Source organism: Trachemys scripta, chromosome 8, assembly GCF_013100865.1.
Source record: "Trachemys scripta elegans isolate TJP31775 chromosome 8, CAS_Tse_1.0, whole genome shotgun sequence".
In the NCBI taxonomy this organism is placed as follows: domain Eukaryota; kingdom Metazoa; phylum Chordata; order Testudines; family Emydidae; genus Trachemys; species Trachemys scripta.
Window position 1 is genome coordinate 83,663,788 of NC_048305.1, and position 21,924 is coordinate 83,685,711.

At 40.0% G+C, this 21,924-nt stretch overlaps 1 protein-coding gene across 1 annotated transcript in view; it reads left to right on the forward strand.

Annotated features, from left to right (window-relative positions):
• LOC117882105 (vitellogenin-1-like) overlaps positions 1–21,007 on the forward strand; it is a 47,797-nt gene extending 26,790 nt beyond the window's left edge. The window contains exons 21-34 of the mRNA XM_034780087.1: positions 1,613–1,832; positions 2,744–2,913; positions 3,298–3,575; positions 6,418–6,562; positions 7,761–7,967; positions 9,131–9,273; positions 9,371–9,509; positions 10,869–11,004; positions 11,835–12,021; positions 12,369–12,466; positions 13,231–13,325; positions 13,431–13,590; positions 17,525–17,686; positions 20,721–21,007. Of these exons, the coding sequence (XP_034635978.1) occupies positions 1,613–1,832; positions 2,744–2,913; positions 3,298–3,575; positions 6,418–6,562; positions 7,761–7,967; positions 9,131–9,273; positions 9,371–9,509; positions 10,869–11,004; positions 11,835–12,021; positions 12,369–12,466; positions 13,231–13,325; positions 13,431–13,590; positions 17,525–17,686; positions 20,721–20,845 (2,265 nt within the window). The 3' untranslated portion in view covers positions 20,846–21,007. The remainder of the gene's footprint in view (positions 1–1,612; positions 1,833–2,743; positions 2,914–3,297; positions 3,576–6,417; positions 6,563–7,760; positions 7,968–9,130; positions 9,274–9,370; positions 9,510–10,868; positions 11,005–11,834; positions 12,022–12,368; positions 12,467–13,230; positions 13,326–13,430; positions 13,591–17,524; positions 17,687–20,720) is intronic.
• Positions 21,008–21,924: the final 917 nt, after the last annotated feature.

Consider the following 21,924-nt stretch of genomic DNA (forward strand, 5'->3'; position numbering starts at 1 on the left):
AGGCACATGTGTCCCTCCACCACCACTTAAAACACCCACTCCCCACATCCCCATGTGTCCTTGCACCCCCTGTCCACATGTGTCCCCCCACCTGCACTCAGACATCTACATCTCCATGTGGCCCTGCACCCCTGCCTCATCCCCATGTGTCTCTATGCCCCCACTCAGACACCCTATGTAGCTCTGCACCCCCTCCCCCATCACCATGTGGCCCTGCACCTCCCTTCCCCCTGTGGCCCTATGCCTCCACTCCCATTCAGCTCCTGCCCCAGTCTATCCTCCCCCACTAGCCCTTATGAGCCCTTGTCTGACCCCGCCAGCATTCACGCTGTCTGTCTCCTCATAGCCCCTATCTCCTGACCTGGCCTGCTGTGAAGAAGGCTCTTTTCTTCCCTAGCTGGCTGGGAGTTGCTGCTGTGGTCTAGCGCCACAGCGCCCTCTGGTGGACAAAAGGCAGAACTGCAGCAAAAAAAAATAAAAATATGCATGGCTCATTAATTATGCATGCATGCAGTGGTGCAGAATTCCCCCAGGAGTATATAAGGTGGAGCAGCCCCTGTGGCACTGAAACAAGCTGAATCCTCATACTCTGTGTCTCTCTGCTGCATCTGCGGAGAGCTGCAGCACAGAATCTGGCCCTGACTGTTGAACTGATGCTAAATGAACAGTAACTAAATGATAAGCCTAACTTGAAAGATTCCCAGCATAGTTGGAATTTACCTCCAAAAGAAAGAGCTACCATTAAAAGCTGTATATTTAGAGTATGCCTCTGACAACTCAGGAATCTTGTCAGGCAGTCCACAAAAATGTGAAGTATTTACTCGCTTATGAAAAAGTAAAATTGGTTATAAACCTTTTACTACATTTAAAGAGCCACTATGCACCTGGCTGGTGGAAACTAATGGTTCTGTCCCTTTAGCTGTTAGCTTCATTGCTCAGGGAAACCATAAATTGCATTGCACGGATTTATTTCCAACCTCTTAACTGTAATTCAGTGGGTCCTTTGGAGACATTGTTTGCCATATATGGAATGCTTAGGGGAAGCACTTTCTAATGTCATCCACTATGGCCATCTAGGAGATCTTTGTGGCTTTCTTAGCTGATGAAACCTGTAGCCTTTATTAGAACTCTATCAAGGCAAATGCTCCATTGAGCAAATTGGCTCAATGTTTATTGTAGGACAGAATTCCATACTATAAATTTCTTTTTGTCTAGAACTTCTACAGTCATTATAGGGTTACCGAGATACTGGGATTCAATGAACACAGCTTAAATCACTGAACAAACAAAGCCAAATAAAATAATTAGCACAATTAGGTGGAACTCCATTTTCCAGCCTTAAATCCTGATGCTCCTTCCCCTCCTATTCTAAATAGATACCATAAACGTGAGATGACATGGCCTACTTGACCATGAGATGGCATGGCCAATTTGACCAGCTGACAACAAGGTCATTCCATGTCAGATGACCAGAATCTCAAGCAAATCAATTAATGACCTCTATAAAACATACAGTAATCTATTCTTAAAAGAGGAGACTTAACAATTTGATGATATTTTTTATTATTGGCATCACAGAATCTAACATTGACATGTATTTATTACACAATAGGGTAGACTATCTTCAGAAATCATTTCAACAGGAAACATCTATTCAGCTGGACAATCATCCCAACAGAAAGTACCATCTGTTCGTTCCATGTGCTTCAATGCAAGTACATTTGGAGTTGAAATTTGCGCAGAAAGGAAAAGTGTGAATGCTGCATTTATCAGAAAGGCTCCTCTCTATTATCTGGTTGGGGAGAATGCTTTTAAACTTACCTGCAAACCAGGTAAATACTATTGTCTTGAGAGAAACTAATAAATATTTGTCTTTCTATCTTAGGCACTTTCATGGCCCCTATTCATGGCCCTTAGTATCTCAGCACATTACAATATTTAATATATTTATCGTCACGACACTCCAGAGAGACTAAATGACTAGTCCATGGTCATACATGAAATCTGTAACAGAGAAAGATATTGAACAAAGATTTCCCAAGTCCCAGGCTAATGGCCTGAACTCTGGACCATCCTTTAAATGTCCAGAGGCAAGCACAATATCTAATTAATTAATATATAAACACAGAAATTCATGTTAATTTGTCAAGACCAATATGGCAACAAATGTGTAATTCTCTTATCAGAGCTGTTGCCAAGTAAGGCACCGCCAATAAACTCTGGTAAAAAAAGCAATTTATTTCAGTGACCTCGATGTGCTGACTGGATTATCTGCAATTTTTTATTCACTTGACATGAATCTAGCGTCATGCTCAACACTGAAAAATGTATGTAAGTTCAATTTGCATGACACACTATCGAAGTCACTAAATACCAGAAATATCCATTTTCACCAAATGCAAATATAACTGCAAAAAAAAATGTTGCTTTATCTCCCACATACAATATAAAAGCACAAATTGGCACATTCTGGGCTATTGTAGTCCTCTACTGCTATTAATAACAAAAAACAGTAACAATATTGTTATACAATACTACGGCTAGTGTAGTCCTCTACTGCTATTAACAACAAAAAAGAGTAACAATACTGTTATACAATACTACGGCTAGTGTAGTCCTCTGCTGCTATTAACAACAAAAAACGGTAACAATACTGTTATACAATACTACGGCTAGTGTAGTCCTCTATTGCTATTAATAACAATAACCAGCAACAGTGATATTAATTGCCATGTAATGTCAGTCCATACAGGGTCATCAATTGAGAAAATACAAGTAACAATCCAAGCAGGTGCTCAGGCTGCTGCAAAAATGGTGCGTTTAGTAAAATTTGAAGACACAGAAACGGAACTAGCTTCCGACAAAGAGGCAATTAAAAAACTGAAGAAAATCCTTGATGATCCCACAGTCCAGGTACTTATCTAATATATACACTTCTAGACTTGCTGGGAACAATATACACACACTTAGTACACTCTTAATAGTAAATAAAGTGACAATAACAAGGCAAACTTAGTACTTTAGATAGTGCAGGAAAGAACATCATACAGTATTAACTTCAGTCATGCATAATTCTATGCACCATAACTTCTACATATAGTCATCTAAATGTATTGGCTTAGAGCACTATCCCACGTGGACATCACTAAAATATGATGAAGTCTCTATTTGGCGACTAGACCTTGCTTTCTGAAGGACAGCAGAAAGACTTCTCTCTCTCAGAAGAGCATTTTACTTAAAAACTGCCGCAAGTGAACAGAATAATAATTGTCTTTCTCTGCTCATGTCGTCTACTAGGAACAATCACTCGTTAGTCGAAAAGACAGAAAATCATCATCCAGCTCTAGCAGTAGCAGCAGCAGCAGCAGCAGCAACAGTAGCTCCAGCTCATCCAGCAGCCAGTCCAGCAGCGATTCTCAGCGTAGGGCAGGGGGCCAGATAAAGCTGAAGAAGAAAGATGTAGCTTCCTTTGACGATTCACTGGGCCCACCAAGCAAGAAACAGCAGAAGGGGCCTCAAGAACATGAGCAGAAAGGGCCCCGCAGCAAAGGGCATTCTAAAACCAAAGTAAAGAAGTTAGCTCCATTTGGGAAGAGCAGTAGCAGCAGCAGCAGCAGCAGCAGCAGCAGTAGCAGCAGCAGCAGCAAAGCTGTTGGAGGAAAACATGCCACTAAGAAACCACCTACTGTACACGCTACTAGTGCTGATAAGGAGCGAGGTTTTCATGAGAAGAAACATTCCAAGGCTGCACGCAAACAGCAGAGCAGCTCTAGCAGCAGCAGCAGCAGCAGCAGCAGCAGCAGCAGCAGCAGTGAAACCACCACCGGCAGACCCAGCAGCAGCAGCAGCAGCAGCAGCAGTGACAATGCGGATAAAGCTCGCTACGACGCCAAGAAGCGTTCCAAGGCGTCGTATCCGTTCAGCAAAACTGATAGAAAAGAGGAGAGGAAACATGCTAAGTCTCAATACACCAGTGGCAGCAGTTATGACTCATCTGGAGACTGGGTAACCCTCTTTAATGTATCATAGTTGACTGTGATCTGATTCTTGTCGAATCATTGCGGGCAATCATTTGTTTTGGAATTTTGCAGGAACAGCACGTTCCAGAAATGTACCGACTCCGCTTCAAGTCCCATTTGGTAAGTCCAAAATTTAAGTGTTTACTTTAATGATCATTAAACTAAGAAGTGAAGCAGATATTAGAGCAAACCCATATAGCTCCGTGCCAGGAAGATTGACACTAGATGCTGATTTTGAGCTGAGGCAGCTAGTGAGAAAAATTCAGAGAGAAGAGGGAAAATAGTCACATAGTGTTCATTGATCTTTGCCCAAGTTCCCAGGAAAGTCATCCGGAGGTGTACGAGGGAGAAAATGATACTGAACTTTGTGTGCAGCTTGTTAAAACCATATATGGTACAATGTCAACAGTCAAAACTTCCTAGTAGTGAAAGAGAAGAATGATCGGTAAAGGTGGGAGTGCATCAGGGATCAGCATTGAACCCTTTCTTGTTTATCCTCTTCCTGGATACCCTTACAAGGAACATACAAAAGAAGGAGGCACTTTGGTGCATGTTGTTTGCAGATTATATCATTCTATGCAGTGAGAAGAAAGATAGTCTAGAAGAGGATCTTTATAAATAGAGAGATGTGTAGGAGAGACTTGGACTCAAAATAAGCAGAGGAAAAACAATATATGGTATGTAATTTTAATAATGTGATCACTGAAGAATTATTCCTACAACTAGATGGACAGACAATATCAAAACCACAAAATGTCAAGTATCTGGGTTCCAGAAAATGGGGAAGTAGAGGATGAAATTAGAGCTAGGGTAATAAATGCCTGGCTCAAATGGAGATAGATAAGTGGTGTAATATGTGGCAGGAAGATACCAGTAAGATTAAAAGGGAAGTCTATAAAACTAGTCCATCCAGTTTTAAAGTCTGGCACTGAGGGTTGGGCTTCAAAGAAGAAATATGAGCAAGTGATCTGTTCCACAGAAAAACGTGAATGTTGAGATGGATGAGTGGCATAAGTAAGAAGGACCACATGAGGAATGTGTATGTTTGATACATTCTCAAAATAATTCTCATAAATGAAAAAAATGAGGGAGTGCAGGCTCAGTTGGTTTGATCGTGTAAAGGACAGTCTTGACAACTGTACGAGTAAGAGAGTCCAACAGATGAAGATTGAAGGAAAGAGACAGAGAGGCTGACTCAAGGAAAAGTTGTGGGATGTCATAAGGGAAGACATATTAGCATGTGATGTGATAGAGTATATGGCATTAAACAGAGCACTTTGGAGGGAGAGGACTTGTAGAGGAGTTACTAGGAAGATGGGAGGAGAAAAATGACTTTTATGTTCATTTCACGTGGACATTCTGAAGAGTGAGTGACCCCAAATAATTTAATATCCAATGTCAGAATGTGAAGAATACTATGGTGTCATCTAGAGCAGCCACAATGGACTGATAATCATTTTTATTATTGATAATATTATTATAAAACCTGCATATTGCTGTAGTCCTAGAAGCCTCAACAAGATCAAGGCTATTCTGAGTTAGGTGGTGTAGAACCATATAGTAAATAACAAGCAGGCGTGGCATGTTGTGGGGAGGGGGGCAGAAAGGGATAACAAAGTAATAAGATATTTTAGCACAGACTAGCTATGTGCAGAATTCTTAGACAATCAGTAGCAGTAATAAGAGCTTGCCACCTGCCTAGACATTATCAGAAGGCAGATTCTGTGCGCATCACAGCAGAGGTGAGTTTTAAGGAGGTACTTAAATGAGGAGCATAATGTGGTGGCTTTATGGATTCTTCCTGTAAAGTTCTTGTTATTAGGGCTGGTCACAAAATAGGAAAATGGTTTTGTGAAATTTGTAATGAAAAAATCCTGCCCTTTTTTATACAACTAAAATATTTTTAACCAGCTCTAGTTTTATAATGATATGTTACACTGTTTAGGTGCCTCCGTGTGACATAGTATCTGATTACTGACACAAGAGCTTCCAGTTAGGAGAGGAAGTTTTCATCAGGGCCGGCACTTCCATTTAGGCGACCTAGGCGGTCGCCTAGGACACCAGGATTGGGGGAGGGCAGCAATTCGGCGGTGGGGGGGTCCTTCTGCGCGCCGGGTCTTCGGCGGCAATTCTGCGGCGGGTCCTTCACTCCGAAGTGCCCCGAAGACCAGGAGCACGGAAGGACCCCCCCGCCGCAGAATTGCCACCGACAATCGGGAGCGCGGAAGGACTCCCGCCTAGGGCGCCAAACACCCTGGCGCCACTCCTGGTTTTCATGATAAGAGCTGGATTTGGCCAAATACCTATCAGACAGTCTTCTACCTATTTCTCTTCTCCAGAATCCAGACCAGGCGTCGTCAAGCAGCTCCTCCTCATCATCTTCCCCTCAGTCAGGCAGCAGCAGCAGCAGCAGCTCCAGCGACAGTACCAGAGAGAGCAGCAGCAGCAGCAGCAGCAGGAACAGCAGCAGCAGCAGCAGTAGTAGTAGCAGCAGCAGCAGCAGTAGCAGTAGCAGCAGCAGCGATTCTAGCTTTGCACATGAGGTGAAATTTTGTCTTTGCCAGGGAATTAGATGCGTAAGGGGCATTGTTGACCTGGCCTGTGCCTCTAGCCATTAACCCCAATGAGTCATTGCTCTCCGGAAAATGCCCTACAGGGAGATCTTTTTTTTTTTTACAAGCTGAAAACCAGAAATGATTTCTTTCCTGTGAAAAATTGTGACAAAGATTTTTAAAGTTCCTTTCTTGACTAAATTTTTCAATATATATATATATATATTTTTTTTGGAGTTTTCAGCCGTCAAAAACTTTCAAAGAAACGTTTCCTTTTGGGTGGCTAGAAATGGAAAGATTTTCAAATTTTTTAATGAAAACTCCAAAATTAAAATTTTTGGTGAAAATTTCCATGTCATTGATAAGGTATTTTCTGTCAAAAACTGTTTTGACAGAAAATTTTCAACCACCTCTACTGAAAAACACAACTTAGGCATGTGTCCTATATAATGTATATATTCATTGAGAATATGAAAAAACCCCACCTATTCATTTAAATGTTAAATCCTGGTTTTGCAGTGCTTACTCTCCAGAGTAGAGTCACGGATTCATCAGTGTAAGTCCAGTGTAACAGAGAGAAAATCTGGCCATGTGCTCAGTAAAACTGATCCATTACTTTTAGGGAAAAACAAACATTTCTGTAAGCACCAATTAGCTCACTAACTGTTCACAATCCTTAGTGTGGTCTTCTGATCCATTCCAAGTAATTGTATCTTAATAATAATATACCAGCCTGGCCCAAATACATAGTGAAATATCCAAAGGATTCATAATATTGTATGAATACTGCGATTAATAAGGAACTCACATCTCTCATTATGGCTCAAAGGAGTTGCTTCTGAATGAATATATTGCTATGGTAATATCCAATGTTCTAGAAATCGATTAAATATTAAAAATAATACACAAAATCTTCATAAGTCCATTGACATGTCTTAAGTAAGTCGTGGCTCTTGTGTCAAGACAACTGCATCTTTTTAAAATTCTTTATTCTACTGAAATAAAAAAGGAGAATAACTCACCAAAACTTACACTGAAATAACAATAAGAGTCTGGAACTATTTTCATTCTCAACCAACCCAGGCTCTGTACTGCTGTACAGCTGTCAGTGCAGTACGAAATGAATCCAACGTTCACCACTGAATATACATGTGCGTTTAATCATTGCCATTTTTGTTTTGTTTTTCAGCCCAATTTCCTGGGAGACGTACTTCCACCTGGGCTCACCATTGTGGCTCGGGCAGTTAGGAGTGACAACAAAAATCAAGGTTACCAAGCCACAGCATATATTAACTCTGCTGCTACCAAAGTCGATATGCAACTGGTTGTGGTTCAGCTTGCTGAAACTAACTGGAAAGCGTGTGCTGATTCTGTAGTATTGCCTCTCAAAGCACAGGTAAAGATACAACTAGCTCCACCAAGTGAGAGCTTTAAAAGGCCCCTCAATATCAAATAACCAGATGGCTATACTGATTAGAGATGGTCAAACAAGGAAGACAAATTTTCCTGGAATTTTTCGCAAATATTTTTCATCAAAATTTTGAATTTTTGAAAAAATGCAACCACTGAAAAACAGGAAAATAAATTTGTGAAAATTTTCAAAATTTGTTTGAAAAACATTTGTAGCTAAATTTTCAAAATTTGAAAATGTTTGACCAGCTCAAGTGCCAGTTTACACCAGCTGAGAATCTGGCTCATTCCTTTCTTTATACATGCATTTCAAATGACAGCCATTTCAAATGTATGCAGCATAGTTGTTATGTCGGTCCAAGGACATTAGCGAGACAAGGTGTTCCATCTTGCATTTGGCTATGCTGCTCAGAGTACCTTTCCCAGAGTTGAAGAAGAGCTCTGTGTGTCTCAAAAGCAGAAATTGGCCCAATACAAAATTTTACCTCACCCACCTTGCCACTTCAAGGACATTTTGTTTCCTTCTTTCCATATAAGAGAGGTGCTGAAGTCATGTTGGGTGTTCAGTTGATGCCTGAAAGCATTGGAATTAGGACACTGTGTTTGCAGTTTCTATTTTCAATCCTCTCCATACAGCAATGCCCACATGACCCAGTCGTGGAAGCCTTCCTCTGCAGAGCTATGTACGTGTACAGTGATCTCCAGACTTCTGCATTTTGTGGCTGCAGTTTCAAAATTTCATCAGAATTGTCAGTAGTGAAAATTGTTTATCTTTGCAAAACCAGATATTTTTGTAAAAGTGAACTTTCTAGAGGAGCATGCCATTTCTTTTTTAAATATACAGATTGGTGATGAATTTGCAAAATGTAATGAATCTCAGCAAAATGTCACACTGCAGAATTCTAGTCATGTTTCAGTGCAAGATTTTGAACGTTCAAAATGGGAACATTCAGCCTAGCCTACCACCCTTACCATTCATCCCCATATTCCTCCAGATGTAGCCAAAGCTCCTCCACAAGTATATTTAGTGAATGAGTTGAAGACTTCACTGAAGATTCATAAAGAGATCATGTATTTTGATATGATGACAGATTTTTTTATATGATTTCATTTCCAAAATTCTAATGACTTTTTCTCTTCCTCATAAAGGCCAGGTTCAGGTGGGGCAAGGAATGCCGGGAGTATAGAATTGAAGCAAGAGCTTCCACAGGCCATATTTCAAGGAATCCAGCTGTACAGGTGAAGCTGGCTTGGACAAAACTTCCATCCTGGATAAGGAGGACAACTATAACGTATGCAGTCTGCTACCTTGTCCGTTTGTTGTGTTGTTCTTGTTATATTGGTTGGTGTTATCAAGGTTCTGAGTATGTTTATCTTGTTTATCTCTAGAACTATGGAATTTGTTCCTGGAATAGCATACCTGATGGGCTTCTCAGAAGTGTATCAGAAAAATCCTTCTCAGGAGGTTGTAGTAAGAGCAGTTGCTACTTCACCACGGACAATTAATACAGTCATAAAGTCTCCTGGGGTATGTGGACCTTTTGTTTGTTTGTTTGTTTGTTTTTCCAAATATACTTTCTAGTTGTATAGTTTGACTTTGGGTAATACATCTAGGCTAATTCTGAGAAAGGAAAAATGCAGAACCTTACCTCCTACGCGAGCTACCGTAGATCCTGAATACACAGGGCTTGATCCTGTAGTGTGCCATAAAGCACAAGATAAAAACGTGATCAGCATTATTAGAAGTTCTTGGGAACTTGATGCTTTCATAATGAAAAAGCCACCAACTGCACATGACCAACTCAGTCTGGCCTGCGGAGTAATGCCCAAAGGGGAAGCCTGTAGCCAAATGCTTCATTTGTATGAGGAGGGTAGCACTGAAGCTGATATCTCCTCAGATATGCCCATCCTGCCCACACACTTTGCTTGTTTTTATCCTGGGCTCTCAGGAATACGGGGTGTGTGACTTACAAAGGATGCATTGAGGAAGACTATAGTTAGTGCTTAACCTTACTTGCACCTATATGCTGCCTGGTGCTGGAGTCCTACAGCCCGGTGCTTCTTGCAGTCCATTATTCACCAATCAAGCCTTGGAACTCCCAAATGAAGCAGTTCTCTGAACAAACAAGAAGGGGTATGTTTTGCCAGCAGCCTGCACAGATGTAGTCTGCAGACTCCAACTGATTAATTGGTCTTTGTCCACTAAATCCCTGTGCATCTTTATGAAAAATGTCCCCTAGTGGGTCTGGTGTAATTTAACAACAGCTTGGCTTTCCATAAAGGAAATAAGTGTGTCCTTAACCTACCCTTGTACTTCAATTTTCCAGGGGATTTTCATATGTGACAATGAGGGAGTGGTGTGTGACCTGTTTATCTAGATATATTTAATGTGTCTTTCTCTATGGTATGCGAACTTAACCAAAATCACATCAAGCCAACTTTCATTCTGTAAGACTGCCAGCTAACACATGCTCTTTAGTCTGCTGTACCTAGTTGCAGTGGGACAGGATAAGGCAGAGAGAACTTATTATTCAGCCACCCTGTGGTGTGGTGGTTTGTTTGGTTTGGTTTTTCGTTTTAAGGAAGTCATTTAACAATACCGTAAACATCATCTGTGCATCTTAATTCCCTATGTCTTTAAATAATCGTTTAAAGATAATCTCTCAAGAAAATGTACAAGTGATAATAAAATAAAAGATAATGAGCTCATAAAAATATATATGTTAGGTTTGGGTGCCCACAATGTCCTGGGAAGACTATAATGACTCCAGTTATACAAATACATATTTAGGGAATGTTTAAACAAGGGGGGTCTTTTTGCTTGTTATGATTGACCAAATTGTATGACTAAACATATCCTAAAGCCTTTTCATTGCTTCTTTTTCAGCTAACCCTTTACTATGAGGCTTTCCCACTTCCATTTGCTTTGCCTGTGAGCCCAGCTCCAGCTTCTCAGGCTCAAGAAGTGACTGCTTGGAATTTCCTTCCAGAAATATCTTCACTGATAGCTAAAGAAGATCAATGTAAATGTTACTTCAGTACTGGTCTAGTCCCTGATAAATGAGCAATGGTTATTTGTAATAGTTAATACTTGGCCCCTCCAGTGACTCTGTCTCCTGTCGGCTTTGGGCTTGGTCTTTTCAAGCAGTGTTCTTCTGGGGAAACTTGGCAACCCTTACCTTTACCCTTACCCCAACCACAGGAGATGCCTTCTCAGCAGTTGTTGGAAGGGGGGGTGCAGGGAGTTCAGGTCTGTTTGCATGGTTAGGAATTCATGGGTTTCACACAGAGATCCCAAGTGGCTCTGTCCTTTGTCGCTTCCAAGAGGCTGTCATCCCCACTACAAGAGGGATGACCTGGTGGATATAGGGCAGGGACATGAGTTTTCCAATCCTATTTATTTTCCTTAGAAGGGAGACTTCATGATTTTTAGTAGGACTGGGTCTGTCTAATTCTAATGATACTTATTACAAACAGTGGCAAAATTTGGAGAAATGCTAATAGTTTTTGTCATGGGTTCAGCTTTTAGCTTCTCAGGAATGTGATAGTAACAGAGTCTTTAAAACAAGACTATCACTAGATGGTTTGTTTTCAGCTGCTTATCAAAAAAAGTGATGGGTATACAACAGTATAATTCCACACTGATTGATCATTTTATGTTGCTGCTGTGCCTTTCTAAAGTATGTATACTTAGGCTGAGATTTTAAAAGCTGCCAAGAAGATTTGGCTGTCCAATTCCCATTGATTTTAATGGGAACTGGCCATTCAGACCTCTTGGGCAGCTTTCAAAATCTCCATGACAAACTCCAAAGCACAGTTGCATCTGCCATTTATTTTTATTGTTGTTTTTCAGCCACATGTGAAGTGAGGGAAGAAAACTTCAAAACATTTGACAAAGTGAAGTACAAATGTTCATTCAATAAAGACTGCGACCTTGTAGTAGCTCAAGACTGCACTGCTCACCCCAAATTCATCGTCACGACGAGAAAAGTCAATCCACATTCTTCCTCCAGGGAGGTGTACATCAATATTAGTTCATCGTAAGTGTAATCATTCTTGAGTCTCTATATAGAATTTTAGGAAGTTAGTTTAAATTTTGTTGCATTAAAAAATGATGGGTACTTTTTAAATCATAATACCAGCAATCCTCTTCTGCCCTCCAGCCTCTCTCTTCAATTTCTCAGGTAATGTTTATCAACAGCCCCCACACAGCTACCTCCTTGGGCTTCTCATTTCCAGGAAAGTGTTGAACCAGAGCCCTAAACCCAACCAGTGTTGAACTTTGGGGGCATATTCAAAATTTGGATGCTGAAGTTGGGGCTGTGTCTGTGTTGGTCATTTATATCAATGTTCCCACAATTAAACACATTTGTTTTCTTCTTTCAAGAAGTGTGAAACTCTATCTTTCTCCATCTTCCTCTATCCTCGTGTCATACAATGACGGACCAGTGTTAACGCGCAGCAAATTGTATCAAAATAAAAGAGGTACAGTGTGTTACTCACCTTTCCAGGAATTATTTAGAAATTAAATATTTACAGGAATATAGAATCATAGAATTGTAGGACTGGATGGGTCCTCGAGAGGTCATCTGGTCTAGCCCCTGCACTAATGGCAGGACTAAATAATATCTAGGCCAAAATATTTTACAAGCTTAATGAGGACTTTGAGATGTAAAAAATAATTGTGTATCAATACTAAGAAAAACTATGGGCCTGATACTTCTGTGACTTATTTTGGTTTTACATACTGACTTCAACTGACATACTCTTAATTTTCACTAATAAGTGAATCAGGCCCATTATTATATTGATTTGTATAGTGTGCTTGCCATTGTAAAGCATAAGGATTAATCCTCTAATTGAAATGTGAAGCATTTTGCATTCAGAGCTGCTTGACTATATTGGTACTTGTTTATATGTAGGTGCAATGCCATGATGATGAACATCATAGAGAAAACTAGATATTTAGGACCAGATCTTCAGCTGGTGTAAATCAGGCTGGCTCTGTTGACTAGACAGAAAAGTCAATGACAGCTATATAGATCCAGAGAAACAGCATTTTGCAAATAAAAAGAAAAAACTCTTATTTCTGACCTCACCTCTCCACAAAAAATGTATTCAGATGGAAATAATAACCCGTCGTTGTAAATGAAAATTAATGATTATATACATTATCCCTGAGATTAGATAATTTCTTTACTATTTCAAAATTAGAGGAACCACCTGTAAACGGTTGTATCTTTTTACAGAAAACATTAAAATTTATAGAAATGAAACAACAGTTGTAGTAGAAGCTCCAGACCAAGGGCTGGCGAATGTGACTTTTGATGGCTCGACACTTAAGGTACTTCTGAATCTATTATATTACTAGCTTTCTTCTCTTTTACACCTTTGCATTGTAATGGGCCAACACATTAGCATCGACAGAAAAGATGTGTTATCTTTATAGGTTACTGTTGTTTCATGGATGAGAGGAAGGACCTGTGGTATTTGTGGAAATAATGATGGACAAAAGCAAAATGAACTCCTCATGCCCAATCATAGGCTGGCACACAGCTGCTCAGCTTTTGTCCATTCATGGGTACTGGTAGAAGAAACCTGCGCCAAAGGTCAGTAGATTTGAAAACCATTTCTACTTAGAGAAAATGTCATTTTTATTTTATTTTTCCCCTAAAAATACAAAAAAGAAAAAAGAAACATTTACCTGTAAATAAAAAGGACCACTGTTGTCATTCATTTTCCGTTTATATAACTAATCGTTGTTTTAGAACTCTCCCAATGAATCTGAAGCGTTGAATACAATTCTTTCTCACATTCAGTTTACTACTAGAGGCTTGATTCTGCCACATTTACTGATACTTAAGTAGTTCCTTACTCCATGACTGGCAAAATCAGGCCCAGTCTTGCTCCCACTGAAGTCAGTGGAAGTTTCACCACTGATTTGCTTCAGAGCAGAGGCGTGCACTAAATCAGTTCGCTCTCTGTAGACTTAATTTAATCAAACAAACTACATATGTTATAATATGAGGAGGGCTTTAAACTAGGTTCGACGGGGATAGGTGAGAAAAGCCCACAGGTAAGTGGGGAACATGGAGACCTGGGAGATGGGTCGGAAACGAGAGTGAGTGTGGGCTATATTGGCAGAGAGAAAGGAGGGTCAGGACAAAACTGGGAGGAAAGATCAAACCAGTATCTTAGATGCCTATATACAAATGCGAGAAGTATGGGTAATAAGCAGGAAGAACTGGAAGTGCTAATAAATAAATACAACTATGACATTGTTGGCATCACTGAAACTTGGTGGGATAATACACATGATTGGAATGTTGGTGTGGATGGGTACAGCTTGCTCAGGAAGGATAGACAGGGGAAAAAGGGAGGAGGTGTTGCCTTATATATTAAAAATGTACACACTTGGACTGAGGTAGAGATGGACATAGGAGATGGAAGTGTTGAGAGTCTCTGGGTTAGGCTAAAAGGGGTAAAAAACAAGGGTGATGTCATGCTAGGAGTCTACTACGGGCCACCTAACCAGGTGGAAGAGGTGGATGGGGCTTTTTTTAAACAAATAACAAAATCATCCAAAGCCCAAGATTTGGTGGTGATGGGGGACTTCAAGTATCTGGATATATGTTGGGAAAATAACACAGCGGGGCACAGACTATCCAACAAATTCTTGGACTGCATTGCAGACAACTTTTTATTTCAGAAGGTTGAAAAAGCTACTGGGGGGAAGCTGTTCTAGACTTGATATTATCAAATAGGGAGGAACTCGTGGCAAAAGTGGCACCTTGGCTTAACCACGAGATCTTGCATGATCTAAACAATAAAAAGGAGTCATATAAAAAATGGAAACTAGGACAGATTACAAAGGATGAATATAGGCAAACAACACAGGACTGCAGGGGCAAGATTAGAAAGGCAAAGGCACAAAATGAGCTCAAACTAGCTACGGGAATAAAAGGAAACAAGAAGACTTTTTATCAATACATTAGAAGAAAGTGGAAGACCAAAGACAGGGTAGGCCCATTGCTTAGTGAAGAGGGAGAAACAGTAACAGAAAACTTGGAAATGGCAGAGATGCTTAATGACTTCTTTGTTTCGGTCTTCACCGAGAAGTCTGAAGGAATGCCTAACATAGTGAATGCTAATGGGAAGGGAGTAGGTTTAGCAGATAAAATAAAAAAAGAACAAGTTAAAAATCACTTAGAAAAGTTAGATGCTTGCAAGTCACCAGGGCCTGATGAAATGCATCCTAGAATACTCAAGGAGCTAATAGAGGAGGTATCTGAGCCTCTAGCTATTATCTTTGGAAAATCATGGGAGACGGGAGAGATTCCAGAAGACTGGAAAAGGGCAAATATAGTGCCCATCTATAAAAAAGGAAATAAAAACAACCCAGGAAACTACAGACCAGTTAGTTTAACTTCTGTGCCAGGGAAGATAATGGAGCAAGTAATTAAGGAAATCATCTGCAAACACTTGGAAGGTGGTAAGGTGATAGCCAGCATGGATTTGTAAAGAACAAATCATGTCAAACCAATCTGATAGCTTTCTTCGATAGGATAACGAGTCTTGTGGATAAGGGAGAAGCTGTGGATGTGGTACACCTAGACTTTAGTAAGGCATTTGATACGGTCTCGCATGATATTCTTATCGATAAACTAGGCAAATACAGTTTAGATGGGGCTACTATAAGGTGGGTGCATAACTGGCTGGATAACCGTACTCAGAGAGTTGTTATTAATGGTTCCCAATCCTGCTGGAAAGGCATAACGAGTGGGATTCCGCAGGGGTCTGTTTTGGGACCGGCTCTGTTCAATATCTTCATTAACGACTTAGATATTGGCATAGAAAGTACGCTTATTAAGTTTGCGGATGATACCAAACTGGGAGGGATTGCAACTGCTTTGGAGGACAGGGTCATAATTCAAAATGATCTGGACAAATTGGAGAAATGGTCTGAGTTAAACAGGATGAAGTTTAACAAAGACAAATGCAAAGTGCTCCACTTAGGGGAAAAAAATCAGTTTCACACATACAGAATGGGAAGAGACTGTCTAGAAAGGAATACGGCAGCAAGGGATCTAGGGGTTATAGTGGACCACAAGCTAAATATGAGTCAACGGTGTGATGCTGTTGCAAAAAAAGCAAACGTGATTCTGGGATGTATTAACAGTTGTGTTGTAAGCAAGACACGAGAAGTCATTCTTCCGCTCTGCTCTGCTCTGGTTAGGCCTCAGCTGGAGTATTGTCTCCAGTTCTGGGCACTGCATTTCAAGAAAGATGTGGAGAAATTGGAAAGGGTCCAGAGAAGAGCAACAAGAATGATTAAAGGTCTTGAGAACATGACCTATGAAGGAAGGCTGAAAGAATTGGGTTTGTTTAGTTTAGAAAAGAGAAGACTGAGAGGGGACATGATAGCAGTTTTCAGGTATCTAAAAGGGTGTCATAAGGAGGAGGGAGAAAACTTGTTCACCTTAGCCTCTAAGGATAGAACAAGAAGCAATGGGCTTAAACTGCAGCAAGGGAGGTCTAGGTTGGACATTAGGAAAAAGTTCCTAACTGTCAGGGTGGTTAAACACCGGAATAAATTGCCTAGGGAGGTTGTGGAATCTCCATCTCTGGAGATATTTAAGAGTAGGTTAGATAAATGTCTATCAGGGATGGTCTAGACAGTATTTGGTCCTGCCATGCGGGCAGGGGACTGGACTCGATGACCTCTCAAGGTCCCTTCCAGTCCTAGAATCTATGAATCTATAAACAGCCCACAGAGAATTTTAGTACATTGGGCCAGACCCTCAGCTGGGGTAAACTGGCATAGCACCATTGACTTCAATTCCATTTTACCCCATCAGAGGATCTGGATAGAAAGGGGGCAGGAGGGGGCTTTGGGAAATACTCTTACTGTATAAGTGTGTCTCCTTGCATATATTTATAATAATACTACACTCCCTCCAACAGTGCAGTATTTTCATTTACTTTGGGCCTGTAAAGAGTCTCAATAGAGTCAAATGGGCTTTTTCCATTGATTTCAGTGGCAGCAAGATCATACCCATAAGCATGTCAGGAAACAAGATAGCATGTGGAATCCTGTGAATGTTAATGATCCTTTTAGTGCTGATAATTGCAGCATTATAAAAATCATTCAATACAACAATTGGTCTTGATATCACTATGTAAACGCTGCCATTACTTATGCACTCACAAACAACTGACATTTTTCCTAATGCAATTCAGCAGTCCCTGTTCTTACACAGCACCTATTCTTAATAGCTTTCAGACCTATTTCTAAAAGAGTGGACTATAGGATTTCATTTGGGCCATACTGTGCCATCAGTTTTTAAACACAACTCCCCTTTCAAAAATCAGTTTTCCCCACTAACTATGGTCCTGATCTTGCCACCTTTACTGCTGTGAAAATGGGTCATTGGGGAGTTGTACTTAAAAGCTGAGGAGAAAATATGGACTTTTCTTATTGTAAGGAAAGATTAGAGCGTTTGTATTCCTTAGGGTTTAACTACTTTTTCTTTTTCCTCTTAGGATGTAAACTGCAACGCCGCTATGTGAAACTGAAGGGACATCCTGTTATTGATGGAAAGGAATCTACATGTTACTCTGTTGACAGGATACTGCAGTGTATGAAAGGCTGTACTCCAACTGAGAAAACCTCAGTTAAAGTTGGCTTCTCCTGTTTCCCAAAAGGTAGGATTTTTTTTTGTTTTACTTTTTTGTCACATACCAGAGGAGCTCTGTCAGATCAGTTAGTCAAGATGTAGCATAGCACCACACAGACCTCCTACTATCCCACCTGACTTTCAGAGCTGTTATTTCCTAACCCCATTAATATTTTACATAAACAATTACAATAATGGGTAGCTAGAAGCCAATGTGGATTATTTGGCAGATGGTATTGTCTGAAAAAAATCTTAGGGATGGTAAAAGGGGCAGCAGTGACCAATAAAAATGTGTCATGCCTTCCAGATGTTTCATTGAGTTGTGATAAGCAACAAAAAGTCCTTTTAGTCACATTGCAATCTGCTATTTCATGTAGACGAAGATGAGAAAAGCAACTGAAAGTCAGTCACGTAATGTGATATGACTGCAGTGTGATTAGGCTGCCATGCTCTGCCCATGTGCAATGCATCAGCAAAAACCATATTGCTAGGGTGTTCTCCTGATTATTTCAGAAAACAGCTTGGTTTTGAAGGTATTTAACTCTCAGACATATCAGATTTTTAAAAAGCATGGACCTGATTCTGTTTTCACTTATATCAGCTTGACACTAGTGCAACTCCGTTGTCTACAAAGTAGATACTCTAAATTCACACAAGTGTGAGAGGAGAATCAGGCCTCATGTCTACAGAGTTTCTTCCTTTCTGGTGCATTACTTCCAAATCCTTAAATATACAGGAATTGATCACACAACTCACATGTACCATAGCCGTAAACAGTTCTGCCACCTACCAGTACAGCTCTGTTCTGCATGTTAACCTTCTGGGCCAGCGCCCCAGCTGGTGTAAACTGACATAGCTCCATAGAACTCAACTTATACCAGAAGAAGAATCTAGTGTTCTCTGACTGATTTTAAACAGTGTTCCTAAAGATCATCATGCTTTGCTCATATTATTAGAATTCCCAAGGTGCCAAAGCAGTTCACGAAAACATTGGGTATATATCTCTTCAGTAGGCAACCCAGCTCACACAACCAATAAGAAAAGTAACACAGTGAGATTACTAATAGCATTCTGACAGCACCATGTGATGTGACTAGATGAATCCTTTTAAGAAAAGAAAAGACACCCTCAACGCCAAGCTATCTCTAAAATCTTGTCATATCCATGTTTCACAGATTTTCTTTTGTGTCCATGTTCCATATCTGTGAAGTGTCATCACCCTAGGCCACTCACTGCTTCGATTACTAGACTATAATAAACTTGTCTCATTCTCACACAGAATGAAAAGAAGAAAATCAGCCAAATCAGTCGTCATAGTCACTGCTGCTTGCACAGCAGCTGCAGGTTTCTCTGGTTCATTTACTGAATCTCAGACACAGGAGCCCACTACCACCTCTGCTTCTTGCTCTTTTATCAAGGTTTTCTTATTATTATTATTATTTTCCTGAGGAGGAAGAAGGTAGAGGATGCCATTGGTGTTCTTCAGTAACATGATTGCTTTTCCTCAGGCTGGGAATCAACAGCATTACAATGGAACTCTTTAAGAGATGTCCTTTTTTGTTTTTGTTTGATGGACCAGATAAGTAGCAGCAGAAGCAGAGCTGGTAACATAATTCTCTCTCCCAGGTTCATAAAATGAACTCCTATATATATGGGCAAAATTCTTCTCTCAGATCCACACAGGGAGAACTCAGCCCTGATACTCTGCTCCTCACAAAGTGGGAGCCCACATTACTGACAACAATGGGAGGCCAACACGTATAGGGTGAGCATAATATCAGGGAAGTTACTGCTGTGCAGAACTGAGGGGAAAATTTCCCCCTATTGCCCTAGAAATCTGTGGCCAAATCCTGCAGTTTATACTTCAGGCAATTTGCCTGATGGACCAGATCCTACAAATTCTTACTCACTTGCATCGTAATTACTCAGGTAACTTCCATTGATGCCACTGAGACTGTTTGCAGAAGTAAGGACTACTTATGGGGCTAAAGCTTGCAGGATTGGGCCTTTAGTATGCAAAAATTTAGAAGACCAAGGCATGAGAAAAAGCTAAGCAAAAGCAAATCAAAACTAGACTCTTTAGGGTTTCTCATTTTCTAGCTTTAAAATATTAAATATTTAATAACAAACAGCTCAAGCATCATGCTAGGATAATATGTTTTGTAGTTCATTATACAAAACCTGTGTGTCAAGTTGGTCAGAGAGGTGTAATTCCACCAAATTGTGCATTAACATTTCATTCATTGAGTATGGATGACTGATACAGCCAAAACCCATACAAACAGTTCCGGATTTTCTCTTGGTATAATATAATATGTTGTAAATATATTGCCCATATGTCTGACAAAACAACTAGAAATAAAATTATGGAAGCTTGGCACATTCTACTTAGGCAAACAATCTAAATGCGGGTTCTAATACTCTTCCATATGCAATGTTAAACCTCCAACCAGCTCAGAATGTTTATTGGGAGGATGAATATTATTATTCCATTTAGATTATTTCAGCAGTAGGGGTTTATGATATATTAAAGCTGCTGTTGATAAAGCAACCTGGTAAGGTTAATACTGAAACTGACATTGCTCTGCCAGTTTTGAGAATATATGGGAAAACTTTAATTAGAAGTTTATGAACCTCTGAAAATCCTCCAAAGGGCTTATCCTTCAGAATGAACTTAAACAGAGAGATGAAATACCCACCCACCCACTCCACCTTCATAGGCAGAGATAACATGAAAAGAGATGGCTGATGTGCTTTTCTACAGAGTGCTCTTATTTAAAGGGCGGTCACATCCAGCACTTCTACAAGCCCCTGCTTTCTATATTTGTGCATCATGAAATTCAATTCATTTTGTTTTAGGGAAGTATTATAGTAATTACACCACGGATGAAAATCCTGCTCTGAGTCAATAGGTCAGTCAGAGGTCAATGGTAGAGGCAGGATTGGACCCATATTCCTTGTCTGGTGAAAGAGTTGGCAACCATCAAAATAATATTGCCTTGGAATGTTTTCAAGTGTTAATTTGCTTGTTGTTAGTTAATGTGACTTTGCTCTTCTGACAGATTCTGCTGTGAGCCTGTCTGACTGGCATAGGAGCAGTGATAGGAAATATGCAGCCGAGGACATCGTGGAGTCTGTGGATGCTGACATTGACTGTTCCTGCACTGACGATTGTAGTTCATCTTAATGCTTTAGCAATGTGCTATAGATGTACTCACCCAAATGATTGAATAGCTGGACAGCTGCAGGGGGAATGCAATAGCTGCGGTAAAATATTAAAAAAAATGCTTTAAAAATAGATAAGCCTAATGCATTACGTACAAAGTCAAATGCATTATGTACAATATGCGCTGCTTAATAAATATGCTGTTCATTAAATAAGTATCCAGATCTCTTTTTTCCCCCTCCTTCTTATCAACAAAGCCATCAAGACAAGTATAATATTCTGGATCCTTTTATCTGGGATATAATTACACTGGTCCTCTCTTAAAATTATGTTCACTGGGTGATGAGAGGAAAACATGATTATGGCTATCTCTAACATTCTATAATATAAAGGATTTCATAATTTAGCATACTAAAGATAAAGTACACACTTGTTTTCATTTATGTTTTCTAATAAAAAGGAAAATCCTGTGCTTCAAAACTGTTCTGTAAAAAAATATTTCACTCCCAGCAAGAGCATTAGCCTTAGTACAGTACAAAAGAATGACTTGAACTGCTAGGCTCCCACAGTAGCTTTTCAGAGAGCCAATGTGTGTGACACAGTCCCCATTTTGATTTAAATTTAAAAGGGTGTGATGTTAGTTCATAAGCTACTAGAGTAAAAAGGAACTTTTTTTGTTGATCATTTTCTATTGTACAGCCGTGAAATTCATGCTTATAAAAACTTTAGGAAACTATTAGTAAAACACTGAGTAAAATTACCAAAAGAATGACAGAAAAATATGATACAAATGACAACAATACCCATACATTACATATCTAAAATAAAGTCCAACAGTAAGGGCCAGATTCTGTCTGGCATGTGGGTAGTAGTAACCAAAGAATTTGTTCAGACAACTATTTAATGTTGATCCGCAATTTTCCCATCAACTCCATTCAGTCTAGGAACAATAACATCAGTTCTCCTGCTACATTTTTATTTGTAATACAGTGTTCACAGATGTTCCCTATCCTTCCTTGAAGAACCTCTGCCTCAATCCAAATCCATGTTACTTGCTAGTTCCTCAGAAGAGTTACACTGCAAAAGGGGAGATGAAGCAT